A 14,229-nucleotide genomic window follows, 5' to 3' on the forward strand; every position below is an offset into this window, starting at 1 on the left:
AAAAATGTAAAAATTAAAAATTGAAATTCTGATTGCATTTAAATTCAACTGTAGAGGTTTGAAGCTTTATTAAAACGCTATTGTTTATTTTTTAATTTTAAGATTATTCCATAATTAAAAACCCCATAGCTCATGCATCCCAATTTATTTTAAAAATCTTTAAAGGCAGTTTCTGCTTAATAAAGGTTAAAATAGCCTCTCTCTAGTTAAAGTATTTCTTCCCATTGCTGTAAGGAAACAACCTGATACTTTGCTATATTGTGATCTACCACTACTGTCAAAAATAATCCCAAAAGAATAAAGTTCAAGTAAATTTATGGTGCTTTAAAATCAGAAACCAAAATGTGATTTTATTTCATAATGGAACTGTTGTCCTTGAGAAATATTTTGAGAAAAACCTCTGACCACTTTTATTTTGAAATAAAATCCCAATCTGGTGATCCCTTTGTTTTGGATTTTGTTAGCCCATGGTCTGACAGCAACATCTGAAACAGGAAAACAGTTTGTAGTTACTACCTTAACAATTTAAAAAGCATAGCTATTAAAAATGAGTTTTAGATTGCAGCTCCTTCGTTTTATAGCAGAGCAGTGGAAACTGTTACACCCTCCCAGTGGCAATGAATGAGTTTCAAACAAAGATGTAGGCAGTCTTTCAGTGTTCACTGTACATAAAAGAGCTAAAATAAGGTAGCTCATGGTAAGTTTCATGCAGTTTTCCTCTGTTATTTGTGTTAGAACTGTTTGTATGTATTTTTGGCAACAAGAAGACATCTAGCATTAGCAAGAGCATAGGTAAGATAATTTATTCAGATCCATTACTTCATTGGAGCCTTTAATATTAATGAGACATCTGTTAGTTTGGAAATCCCTTTTGGCTTTCAGGTGGAAAAGTATTCTTGGCTTTATAATTCTATAATTGAGATATTTCTCAATGGGACAACTGGGTGTGGATACCATTCTGTCTCATGTGTAGTTCAAGGAAAGCTCTTTCTCTTGAGACATGTCACCCAATGCCTTTAGCCACCAGTTGGCTCTGTGCTGGCAAACTTCTTGCCAGTGGGATGAATAAAGGGAATGAAACTTTTCACATTCATAAGCGCTGGGAAGAATCAGGGCATAAATCGGGCATTAATCTGAAATAACATTTACAGCAAGGAAGATGTGATGCTGTGATTAAGTTGTTAGCCTGAGACTGAAGAGACTTGGGTTTTCTTCTGTACTCTGCTGTCAGTTTGAGTTTGACCTTGGGCAAATCTCTGTGCCTCAGAAGCCCATCTACAAAAAAGGGCAATTTCCCAACCCCATGGTGATGTATGAGAATAAATGTGTTGTAAATGGTGGAGCTCCACAATCCCCTGGTAGTGGAGACCATAGAGTTAACATTAATTGCAAAGACCATCAAGAAAGTAGGACAGTGATTATAGTGAAGGACACTGTGACTTGTTCGTCTTCAGTCACTGGTGACATAGAATCTTCCATGTGGGAATGAAAGGAGTTTTTTGCCTTCACTATTTTTAATTGAACTTACAATTAGCTATCCCAGTACTGTAGTACAGAGCAGAGCAAACACACTGGATACAGATACCCAGTGGAAAGGAAATTGTGCTTTCTTCAGTTTTACATAAGAAGTTAGACTGTGAAGTATGTAGCAAGAAAGTGGATAAACCACCACTCTTCTTTCTTTCTGTAATTATTTTTCCCTGCATTGTGGTGCCTCTGCCTGACATTAGTTGGCCCAGTACAGAGCTGACTTACGCAGCAGCAGAGCACAAAATCCCTCCTTTGCTGTCTAAAAAACATTTTAGCCACAGCACCCTGTGTGTCTCATTGTTTCCATGTGTTACTCATCTGCCTATATTCACCCATTGTTTCTTGCCTTATATGAAATTGTAAAATTTTGGGGACAGAGAGCATTTTTATTTTGTTTGCACAGAATCTAGCATGTGGGGGGTTTATTCCAAGAAAGAAGCTCCCAGGCTTTCTGGCAGTATAGATAATAATGAATGCCACTGATTTTTCTGTCCCTTAGTACAAGGGATAAGTTCTGGCTCTTGGGTTCTAGGCACTCCTTATGGGCTTTAACTATGGTATTTCTAGGCCTTTCTGGATCTGTAACACATAGGATTAGAAGTTTGGTCCCCTGCTATTGCAGGCAATCACGTCATATAATCCCTTTCATAAACTGCTCCAGTGCCAGTTCCCAGCAGTAGTTAATACAATAAATGAGACTCGGTTTAGTTGTTTCTAGAGAGACGCAGCATGATTCTGCAACATCAAACATCAGGATGGTGAGCCAGTGCATTAAATCAGACTCACAGCAGTAACTCAAAGCCAGTGTGTTAAATAAATAAACAAATAAATAAAACTGAAAAGAAGTGATGGAATGAGCAGAAGAATAGGGAAAATATATGCACTGTTAATGGTGGGTGGGTTTTTGGAAGAGGAGCAATTTAAGTCCTTTTTTGAATTTTACCTTTGTTAAAATGCAGTGCGTTCCTGGGGCCCAAAGACCTTTTCCCATATAAAGAATACAAAGATAAGTTTGGGAAGTCAAACAAGCGAAAAGGATTTAATGAAGGCCTGTGGGAAATAGAAAACAACCCTGGAGTAAAGTTTACTGGATATCAGGTAAATGACTTTCAGTTGTATTCTTCATCTTTCTCGTTTGCTTCTCCGAGGAGTTCTTGTCAATGTAAACATGGTATGAGTGATGTGCAAGATCCTGGTTTTGGTGGAGATAGGAAGTTTCACAGCTTTTGTAATTGTGTAATGTAGAGACAACTGTGGTCTTGCACTCTGTGACAAATTGAGCTTTAATCATACTGCAGAGCCCTCTGCATTCTGTGATATTCTGGGGTGGTGAAGTGGAAAATTCTGCAGCAGATTTAGTTGAATTAAAAATGGAAGGTTTTATTTACTGCAGTATAAACATGAATAATTTCTGACTCCTTTCTGTTGTTTATTTTTGTAGCAGGTTCAGTGTATTTTACAGGGACCTTAAGGCCACTGCACTTTTGATTTTTACATCGGTAACGTATAACATGTAGGACACCACTGCCAAAGATGTGAGGGGTGAGAAAGTGGAGGTTTAAGCTGCTGTTACGAGATAGGAGCTGCTGTACAACAGCTCTCCCTGTAGGATGTCCGGAACAGAAAAGCTGGTGAAACTGGAGGGGAGAAGAGGAGTTGGTGGGCTGGGTAAAACCAAAGAACTTTTCTCATTAAAAAAAATATGGTCCTTTGAAGGCAGAAATCACCTCTAAAAGAAGGCAAACACCTATTACATTATTAGCACAAAACCTTACAAACCAGAGTTATGGACCACCTGCAAGCAAGCTGCTGCCCCTCTCAGTTCCTGTTTCATGTTTTCACCCCTGCAGATGTTTTGCATACACTTGGGGATTAAAAAAGCCCTCTAGTGTGTAGTCTGTGGGAGATGGGCTGTCAAAGGGCTCTCAGCCTTCTGGTCAGTGTTTGCTTTTTCCTAACACAGAATCCTGCGCTGTGGGGGGTTTGTAACAGCCACCTTCTCTCCTAAGTCTCTTGTGTTGCAGCCAAAGTCTAACATTTTCCATAGTTTCACCCAAAGTGGGGCCAGGTCTCTGAACTGAGCAACCCCTAGTTCCCTGGCAAACACATTTTTGTTATTGGATCTTCTGTTTCTGCGTAACCCCTTCAGAAAATGCTATCCCAGAACTTGTGTGTGATAACTGCTTCCAAGTGGTGTCTGAAACAATTGCCCTTGCAGCCCTTTTTCTTGATAATTGCAGGAATAACCTGAGCTCTTCCTGACTATAGTGATCGAAGTGTAAGCTGCCTGTTACAGTCTTTCAATCTTCAATACAGAACAAAAATGAGGTAATAGATTTTAGTGGGGGTTTTTTACTGTTTATGTTATTATTGTTATTTTAAAGGCAATTCAGCAACAGAGCTCATCAGAAACTGAAGGAGAAGGAGGAAATACAGCAGATGCCAGCAGTGAGGAGGAAGGTGATCGGGTAGAAGAGGATGGAAAAGGAAAAAGAAAGAATGAAAAAGCAGGCTCAAAACGGAAAAAATCCTACACTTCAAAGGTTGTCTTCTGAGTTTTTCCATTGTCACCAATGGGCATTTATAGTTAGAATACTGTCCACCTCATGGCAATCTGTTCGTCCTTCTGTAGCATTTTGATTGCAGCACCATAACAATAGTGTTCAAACAGGCAAAGGGAAGTGCTGATGGTTTTGTGACAGCCTTGGTGAGAGAGCAGTTGAAATACTCTGCCCTGTCCTGCTGCCCACACTTTGAGGGGGGAGGTGAAAGTATGGGAAGGAGTTCATAAGGGCTGGAAAGAAAATCTGGGCAAAGTTGGATTAGTTGGTTTGATCCTCTTAGGTAACTATTTCCCCATAAGGAGCAAAAAATGCCTTAGGAGTGTGCATCTTGGGAGACGTGAGTTCAGGTTTGGTTCCTGTCCAGTAGAATTCATGCTTCCCTCTCCGTCTCCAGTGTGAGTGCCCCAGATGCTGTGCTAAAATGCGGTCGGGTCATATGTGCTCATCTGCTCTTGTAGCTGAGTGTAAAATGCTTCAGCACAGGATACAGAATGGAGGAAGAACTAATTCATTAAGCAGCGAGGAGGGCGCTCAATCTGGAGATGAAAGACTTGCAATGTAGTACCTACCAGCCCTCTTAATGTCTAAGTAATGGGTCAGATGAGGAAGCTAAGGGTAACGTGTCTCAGGTTGTCTCCTAATGGCTGGTGAATGTAATCCCCAGCACACGGACATCTTTGGGTTCAGGTATGCTTCTCACTTGCCATGTGGGTGAAACGGAGCAGCATTATAGTCACTTCCTCCAGTTTTGTGTGTGCCTCTAAGTCTGTAATTTGCTTTAAAAAATGTGGAAAAGGTGGCAGAGTCACATTTAGTCGCATTCATGTTATTCTTCTCTGAAAGTGAAAACTAAGTGAAATGAGAAGCAAGTAAACAATGTGATCCAGGCTCAGCCTGGGGGAGAGCAGGAATTTTCGTGGTTCACCCACTGAACAAAACGTAGTAAGTAATTTCACCCCCTTTGTGTGTTTTACATTACAAATTCAGGTCTGGTCTACCATTTTCTTTCCAGAAGACTCTGGGCAAACAGAGGATTAGGAAAATGGTGGCTTAATGCCACAATTTATCCTTTTGTACTGTAGAATTGCATAACATAAAGGGAGCAGAAAAGATGTATTGGTTCCACATGGCTTTAATGTTAATATATTAAAGCTGACAGCACTAAAAAAAGTATGGAAAGCAGCTCTGCTAATGTTATTCTCATTTTACATCTCTGTGTTTAATCAAAACTTTTGTCAAGCTGGCACCATCTGTTTCATTAACTAACAAAACCTACAGGTGACCCAACACTAATACCCATCTCCTATTACTGTGTCTTACAGTCAGTTGTGCTGCCAACCTGTGTTGAACACAGAATTTCTCCTTCTGTTTCATCGATGGCAGTAACTCCAAGTACTTCACCTGAAAAACACCTTTCACCCCACATATCCTCCCCAGTGTTCACCTTGAACAGGGAACCACATCATCAGACAGCGTTACACATGCATCTCAAAAGTGGTTTTCTGTGACTGAAGCTCAGTTTTTACTTTTGACCTTTGTCAATCATTTCAGAAATCCTCCAAGCAGTCACGGAAATCTCCTGGAGATGAAGATGATAAGGACTGCAAAGAGGAAGAAAATAAGAGCAGCTCCGATGCTGGGGACGCAGGCAATGACACAAGAAACACTTCTTCAGATTTGCAGAAAACCAGTGAAGGGGTAATCTTCTGTTAATGCCATTCACTTCCCATGCAGTTTGCTACAAGGGGGCTGCGGAGCCAGGGGTGAAAGGCAATTGCAGTGACCTGTGTATATACCACGTGAGATCTTTTTACACTGCATTTTGGTGTTCAGAATGTGTCTGTAACAGAAACATGGGACTGGTCCTGCACTGAAACAAATTTTGCTCTAGAGAAGCAATAGGAATTGAATAGGAAAAGATACTACACACATTATTTTTGTTCCAACACTTGCATAGATGTCAGCTGAAAAGAACTGTTGAAAACCATGAGCTGGAATGATGCAAAATGGATGTGAGAGCAGAATCAGACTGTTTGCATAATACCTTTTGGCTCACTAAACAGTGGGAGCCTGCTTATCCTTTCACACTGGTTTAACATTTGTGCAGTCCCACTGACCCCTCTGGAGTTCATGAAGGTTTATGTGCACATTACAGACTGCATGCTGCAGGTTTCAGGGCAGATCCTGACATGGGAGATGACTCTCCAAGGAGGGGATATATTGTCTGCTCCAGAGCAGCTTCATATGATCTCCTTGTATGTTTGTGTCAGTTTTGTGTTTGTATCAATATTGGGGTTTTGTGACCACAACAGCAGAAAGGAAGGCTGCTGAGCAAGGGAATTAGCATGGGAATTGGTTAATCATCAGCCACCTTTAAGAGCCAGTGCTGTTTCTGAGACACTGGAGCAGCACAAGCCTCCCTGCTCCAGCACTCGCAGCTCCATCTCAGAGCCAGTTCTCATGAGGTTCCCATGCAAAGGCCCTGCCACGTGGCCAGCAGCCAGGCTGGGCTGTCGCAGGAGCTGCTGAGTGGCACGAATCCCCACATGTGAGAGGAAGCCAGCCAGCGCAGGCTCTCTCTGACATTGCCAAGGTACCTTTAGCACCCAGCTGCGTGCTCAGCCTCCTCCCATTCTCACAGAACAACCTCTGGGGAGCTGCTCTTGTCTCCTGCTTAGAACCTCCTCCCGGAGCTTCCTCTCCCCCATCTCTTTGCAGTACAGTGAATGTGTTTCGTGGCTCTTCACCTTATAAACACTTTGGCATGTGGCTCGCAGGGCCAGGACAGTAACATGCCCTGAGCCTCTCCCATTTTCTCTGAATAAGCCACTGCCTTAAGCCACTAGCTGATACAATGGGATGCTGTGCCCGATTGTGCCTTCCCAGCACCTCACAGTATTTGATTCTGGGGCTGAGGAGTGTAGCGAGAGCATCTGTTGCCCACATTCTAGGTAATGAACCCTGTGACGCTTTTATGTCTTCAAATAGGTATTTGAGTAAGAAAACAGGCCCTAAGGTGTATCTGAGGTGGCAAAAGGTTCAGGAGAGCTTGCTTTGTTTCCTGTATTTGTAGCAATGACAGTGGATGTGACTGAACTTCAGGCATGTTCTCCATGTAAGGACTAAATGCTTACTGAGTTTGTTCAGTTGCAGACTCAGCGGCTAAAAAGCCACCTAGGATGTTGGCTTTGTGTGGGTGACATTCATACAGCTCTTCCTTCTGTATCTGCCACACTTGTAACAGCTGGAGGTAGAGTCCAGCATGATGGAACATCATGGAGCTGCTCTGCAGTGTTTTCAGGATTGCAGGTATTTTAGACTCTGTGCTGAAGTGTCAGCAGTCTGTCCTTCCTGCCAGCACCAGCTCCACAGAAATATAGTCCACATTGTCACACCCACATGAGGGGCTGACTCTACTCTGACTTCTGCAACTCCAATGCTCAGGCTTCACCTCACACTGGAACTTCTTTAACTAGATCTTGGATGCTTTTAACATGGGAAAGGTGAAGGTTTAGTAGTATGTACTAAAAAAGAGATGGAGAAATGGTTTTAAGGGTTTATAAGCACTGATAAGTTTGGAGAAATTCACATCCTGATCCAGGTAGTTCATCTTGGGCATTTCTGCCACAGAATCAGCATTTCACATGTAAATTCTCTTCGGTGTTGCTTCTGGGATTTTGTCAGCAGTGCAGTTCTCTTTTAGGACCAGGAGGGGACACTCCATCTCCTGGCATCCTCAAAACCAGATCAGAGTGGTTTTAGAATGTGTGCCTTCATCAAACACAAGCACTTGGGGAAAGAGTAACCAGATTGTATTTTCCAGTTGGAGCAGTGTGTGTCTGCACTGACCTCCTGGGGCACGGAGCTGCTGTCCTGCAGGCACGTCCTGCCAGACATCCAGACTGGGAGCGCACCGGAGACACTGAGCTCCTCCACCCCATGCGCTTGGACTCCTCTTCTGTAGAAAGAAAGGTCGGAAAAGGCCAACACTTGCCTGCAGAGTTGGGGTATGGGCCTCTTGTTCACAGGCATGAACCGAGAAGTATGTCTAGGTCTGCTAATAGACACCATCATCAATGAGATTGTGGTCTCTTTAAAAACATGTAGCCTGTGAGAAGAGCACTGCACCACCAACACGCTGTGTGAAGATGGGCTCCCTGCTCCTCGCCAGCGCAGCACAGGAGTGCAGACACACACACACACACAGACCCCGCACTTCCCTGTCCTGAGCATCACTCTCAGAGTGTTTCTCTGGCCATGAGGTGGCGCCAGGAACACACCAATATGGACCACGGCAGGGCTGGCCCGGGCCCGCGGTCGCACTGGACAGCGGCTGTGTTGGAATAGCCTGCAGAAAGGTGCCGTGAAGGCAAAGAGACAGAAAAACGGGAATCAGAGCCCTGGACGGGAGAGTTCCATTCCCCTGGTTTTGGCACCAGGAGCGGCTGCTTAGAAGACGCCTGTAGCGGAGCTGGTAAGGGCTGTGGAAGGTGCAGGGCTCAGCTCCCCATGGGCTGTGTCCCAGAGAGCCCTTGTTCCTGTGCTCTGCACCTCCGTCTCTGACCGTGCAAGAGCTGCCTAGAGGATACAACAAGCTTTTCTCTTAATAATGCTACTAGTAATGAGGTAGTCATTATGTGTTTATATGGACTGCAAGGTGAAGACACATCTCTTCAGATTGGAGGCAACCTTGCCTTTCAATCACATTCATACCCTCAGCATTATGGGGATCTTCTTGAAGGGCTAACAGCTGAAGCCAAACGATTGCAGGAGCATCTTCATCTTCACCTGTATTTTTTAATGAAATTTCTAACCTCCAGGTGGTGGAGGAAAGCTTGAAGATGTGAAGCGATGGCTTCCTAAAGGCTCAAACCCACAGCAAATAAAAGCACTTCCAAAGCTGTGAAACTTTTTCAGCCAATTTCATACTGTTCAAGGTCTGAATTTGCGATTTTTTTTATCCCTGAGTTTGACAAAGCCGCTTTCTTTTCTTCACTCCCTTCCCTAGTATCTCAACTATTCTTGAGTACTCCAGGGACTCTCAGCAGAAGAGCATTACCTTCCTTAGACTCAGCCACAGTTTAGAATTGCATCCTGCCACTACCTGTTTCTCAGGCTCTTTCCCTCAGTGTGTTCTTTGACTGATTCCTTCCCAGAAAGATGAAAAGCATCAACCTCAGAGTTGTATTATCTAATTGACTAATAATATATTAGCTAAGACAGCCCAGCCCTGAGCTTGCTCAAGAGTCCTAGAATGCCCCACGCGAGACCTCTGTTGTTAGTGAATTGTTTTGGCTTTCTCAAAGCACCACATAAACAGAATATTCCAGCGCAAAGGTCTTCATGGCTCTGTGTTGTTTACTTTCTATGGTTCAAAATTAGCTCATAAACCGGTGAATTCATGGCGCCAGAGTTATATTCCACATTTCAGTCTCCAGTGACTTGTATGTTTGGTTCTTGGCTGGCATAACTCGGAATCTTTATCATGAACACCTAAGTTGCATTTTCCTTTCAGTCTCTGGATACCCATATAAAGATGTTTGAAAGCTGGCTGTAGTCCCTGCCCTATTAGAGACTATTTGAACGTTAAGGTCAGCGCTCAGGGTATGTGGCAAGTTTTTCTTTTGATAGTCACTATTTTAGTGACAGTCCGGACACTGTGTTGGTGAATGAGGTGTTCCCTTCATGTACAGATGCACGGGTTACCTTTCAGGAGGCAAATGATTTCACCAAGTCTTTGAAAAATAGTAGGTTTGTTGGAAATTAAATACATTTTTTTGCTCCTGATACAGCCCAAATATTAAAGTGGGGTAAAGGACTGTGATCTCTTTGCTTGCACTGACAATCAGTTACTAACATGGAAGTCAGTGGATCTATTTGTGGAGGTGACTGCTTGCCAGCATGAATAAGGGGATCAAAATCTGGTCCAAAATTACTGCCATCTGATACTATTGCAATTGGGAGAACATATTTAAAACAGCCTGAGTCCAGGACATATTTTTTGTTGTGATGTTCTTGTGGGGTAGCAACAATTCCAGTCAGTGCTGTGAAAGACAAGTGTCATGGCCAAACTGGCCAAGGAAACACAGGTTCACTGTGTCCTTCTGATGTGGTTTTGAGATGTTTGGTTCCTTCGCTCTTCCTTCGTTCCTTCTCAAGAATAACGTTGGTTGGGCTGCATAACGGGTCTGGCGGTTTGTCAACATTGAAAGCAGAGCAGTTAGGGCTCTAGTCAATGTAAAAGTGTTTATGTGGGCATCTTTCCAGAAAATGAAAACAGAACGTGTGTTTCTGTCTGATTTTTCCCTGCAGTTTGAAGTTAAAATCTACCCCTCCAAATAGGTAACATTTGTAACAGTGTGTCACAACTATCGCACAGTAGAAATTGCTATGTAAAAATCAAACAGTGGCATACTCTCTGGTGTAAAGAATTGTGTTGTCTGCTGCCTTCCTGCAGCTCAGGATAAAGTGCTGCTAAAGCAATGGGACATGGGACAGAAGTCACGAGAAACATAAACTTCTGAACACAAGTTGAGATTAAAGCAGCTGGTGTAAATTAAATACACTCTGCACCTCTGTGTGCATTGAATCCTGTAAACATTTTGACCTTAAACCAACACGGAATAACAATGATCATACACAGCAAGGAAATAATTATCCTTCTGCCCATCCAGCAAGAGCTATTATAGTACAGGATGGCCGAGTCAATTGCCAGTCACTGTTGAGGAAGGAATTTTCAGTGCCAGAAGAAACAAGGCAATTCGTGAATATAGGTTTATGCCCTCTGTGTGTTCTCTATCCTTCAATTTTCTTGACGACTGATACGTTTCACTGGAATCAGTCATGCTCTGTGCTCTTTGTTTTGTGTGCAGTAGCACTGGTCAGCGCAGCACATGTACCAATCGTACAGTAAAGCTGAGAGGCTTGTTCAGACAAAGATGAGGAGAGCTGATCTGTTTCTGGAGAGACGTGAAACCATGGAGACCATGGAAAGTGCATCCTTGTTGAGCAGTGAGAGCCTGAGCTGCCTGGGTAGGGGAGGGAGCCAAAGTCCCTGCGTGGCCCCAGGGTATGCCTGTAGCAGGGGAGAACTGTCAACTTCTGGGGCACCTGAGACAGAATGTGTCTTGTTTGTGCCATGCTGGGAGATGGCGCAGGGAACTGTGGAAACCCTACATGATTATTTGCTACCCAGCCCTTTATTGTCCCTCCTGTGCCACAAGACACATATCCATGAGACACTGGGGAGTGGAAGGATTAATATTCCCAGCACCCCACATAAAAATGGTGCTTAGCCAATCTTCCAGCTTTAGCCCAGAGGGGAGTTGTTGTTAGTAAGTGCAAAGGTTTCATACTCCAAAAGGACAGCTTTCCTTACTGGAGCTGGGAGTGGTACCCTAGGGACTCACTGTTTCACCACCCATCAGGGCTGGATAGCAGCTGTCATTAAGAACTTTAGCAGAAGGCGTGGTTTGGTTGACTAATCTTTTGTTTCAATGGGTGTCTGTCCTTCCCTCTGAAGGGAAAGAAGCAGCAATGAACCCTTCTAAGCCATGTCTCCAAAGCTGCAGTAAGTATAATCTCAGTGACTCTTAAACAGAAGAGAGGTCGATGAGAGCGTGGTACTCTGATGAGCAACACATTGTCACACCTTTGGGAGGAGGCAGTGCTCAGGCAGTTCCTGTAAGCCATCATCACATGCACGAGTATTTTGTAATAACCCGTTATCATGTGTCCTTAGTCAGGATGTCCCAGGACCTCCCACGTGGAAAGTGCAGGTTTCCATTACTTACTGTTTGCAAACTTGTTGTCACAGGAGAGAAGAACCACACTGAACAGTGTTCTGTCTTAGTTCACAGGGGCAGCAACAAGGCTGGGATTCCAGACTGCCAAGTGAGCACTCATATGCTCTTATCCTCAGGCAGAGAAGCAGTGTCTGCTGTAGCCATGGGGGAGAGCTTAGGCAGCAGACTGCTAGCACAAGGACGTTAATATGTCTTTATATTCTTCTCTGGATCCTGTGTAAAATGAAAACTCCATCTCCCCAGAGGATTTAACCTGTACCCCCCACTTATTCCTTGGTGATGATTTTTTTAACTTGGATGACCGCAGTACTAGTTCCTTCGTACTGCTTCTGTGTTGTGTTTCCTTCTGTCTGTCAGGGTGTGGGTGGACAAGCATTCACTCAGAATTCTTTACAGAGGACAGAGATGCCTTGCTCAGGGTTAGGTAGGCATGTAGCACTGCATGTCAGCACACTGCTGCACAAAGCAGGGTCCTGTGCCTGTCGGTGAGTTTTGCTATCTCTGCTTAATATGGAGAAACCAAGACTTGGAGACATTTGCCAGGATCACATGAGAACAGTGATCCTGTTCCCACTGATGCCAGTGGAGGCAAGTGCTGACCTTGACTCAGTCACGAAGAGGGAGTTTCTTCCTTTTCTGTCATCGCCTCCCAGAGAACTCCAAGCCAACTCCACTCTGTCCTTTTCAGAAGCAGCATTCCGATCTGTTAGCTAGGAAAACTGGTCAGCTTTCTCCGTGCTTGCTGGGTGTTTGAGCACAAAACACTGTTTTCAACATCGGGAGGTGCTCAGGGATCCAGCTGAGCCTGAGCTTCTGCACAGAGCCTGGCAGGGATCTGGGGTAGTGGAAAAATGCAGATGGTGGCTGTGTGTGAAGAACACTAAGAGATTCCTAATGAAGTGATTGGGGAAAACAGAAAAACAACCACATCTGTGACTGGAGCTGCTTATTTGAATAAAGCCCAAACGTTTACTGTTAAACTGTGTTCTCTACTATCCTATAGCGGTCTGTTTAATTGATTCTTTAGTTGATGATGTTTAGTTGATATAAGCAGTTTTGTTTAGAAAAACGTTATTGTTGGAACAGACCAGGTGGCTCCTTGAGCCCGGGCCTTTGAAGTGTGGCAGTAAGGCATTAGTTACATAAAGTTTGTTACAGTATGCTTTTTCTTAAATTAAATGTGATATCTTTTTTCTCTCTCTCTCTTTCAGACTTAACCAACATAATGACTGCTGACTATTAAGGGAAAACACAAGAAGGTTACATGTTTGGTTGTCTAATATTCTTGGATTTGATATGAATCATCACATCTCTTCATTAGTATCATCAACAGCATCCCAGTTTGTATGCACATTATTCACATTCCTATCTGTTGTGTTTGCAGAAATGACATTTTACCCTTTTTTATAAGGGTTACTTTTTGATTTTCATATTATTTGGTTGCATGAAGTTGCCCTTTACCAGTGGCTGAGGTGTATGAAGATAACGCATACTTGAACATGTTCTCAATTCCTTTTCTAGACAGAAAAGGTGTAACTCCAAATTATATCATTCTAAATCAGCATTTTTTAAAAACAAGTAAAACTTAGAAATTAGTCCCCTCCATTCAATACTACGATATCTTCCACGTACAAACATAAGTTTAGATTTCCCTATATCCATACTTCCTTGATTTTTGATCAGTTTAAAACATAAAAGAAAAATTCTTCAGTTGAAATCACCGCCAAGTTCAATAATGTAATAAAATACCTTTCCTTATTAGAAGTACCTAGCTAGTTATGCTCTTAATACTTCTCAAAGTCATGATGTAATGTACACTATCTGACTTAGTTCCTATATGTGGAGTTAGTGAAAGTCTTTTTGTGTTTCTTTAGATTAATACAAGGATTTTTTCCAATGCCAACACAATTTGAAATCATTCATTTGGATGCTTTCCATTTTTAAGCTTACTGTGATATAGAACCCTATGGGAAACCAAAAGAAAACATCAATTTTAAATAATGAAAGGCTTAAAAAAGGATGCTGTCATTCTGGCTTTTTTTTTTTCCGTTTGGAAATAGAACTAGACTAGTAAGTAAGCATTCCAGATCCATTACTCTGTGTACATTATTGTTGCTATTGTGATAATAGAGATTTTTATTTATTTTTATGCCAGCTTTTATTGTGAAAACATATTTAGTCTGGTTTTATCAATCCTTGTTATGCTTGTCCTTGGAACATCTTTTGCGTATTCAAGGTTTGTAGTTGATGAGTTTACTGTAAAAAACTTAAAAAACAAAAAAACACAACAAAAAAACAAAAAAGGAAAGAAAAAAGAAAACAAAAAAATG

At 42.6% G+C, this 14,229-nt stretch overlaps 1 protein-coding gene across 1 annotated transcript in view; it reads left to right on the plus strand.

Annotated features, from left to right (window-relative positions):
• HDGFL3 (HDGF like 3) overlaps positions 1 to 14,184 on the plus strand; it is a 37,810-nt gene extending 23,626 nt beyond the window's left edge. Inside the window, exons 3-6 of the mRNA XM_057431689.1 lie at positions 2,490 to 2,628; positions 3,915 to 4,073; positions 5,646 to 5,792; positions 13,111 to 14,184. Coding sequence (XP_057287672.1) covers positions 2,490 to 2,628; positions 3,915 to 4,073; positions 5,646 to 5,792; positions 13,111 to 13,116 — 451 coding nt within the window. The 3' untranslated portion in view covers positions 13,117 to 14,184. The remainder of the gene's footprint in view (positions 1 to 2,489; positions 2,629 to 3,914; positions 4,074 to 5,645; positions 5,793 to 13,110) is intronic.
• Positions 14,185 to 14,229: the final 45 nt, after the last annotated feature.

Source organism: Pezoporus wallicus, unplaced genomic scaffold (genome assembly GCF_028554395.1).
Source record: "Pezoporus wallicus isolate ANWC-B61680 ecotype Strahan unplaced genomic scaffold, APGP_CSIRO_Pwel_v1 contig_3952, whole genome shotgun sequence".
NCBI lineage: Eukaryota > Metazoa > Chordata > Aves > Psittaciformes > Psittacidae > Pezoporus > Pezoporus wallicus.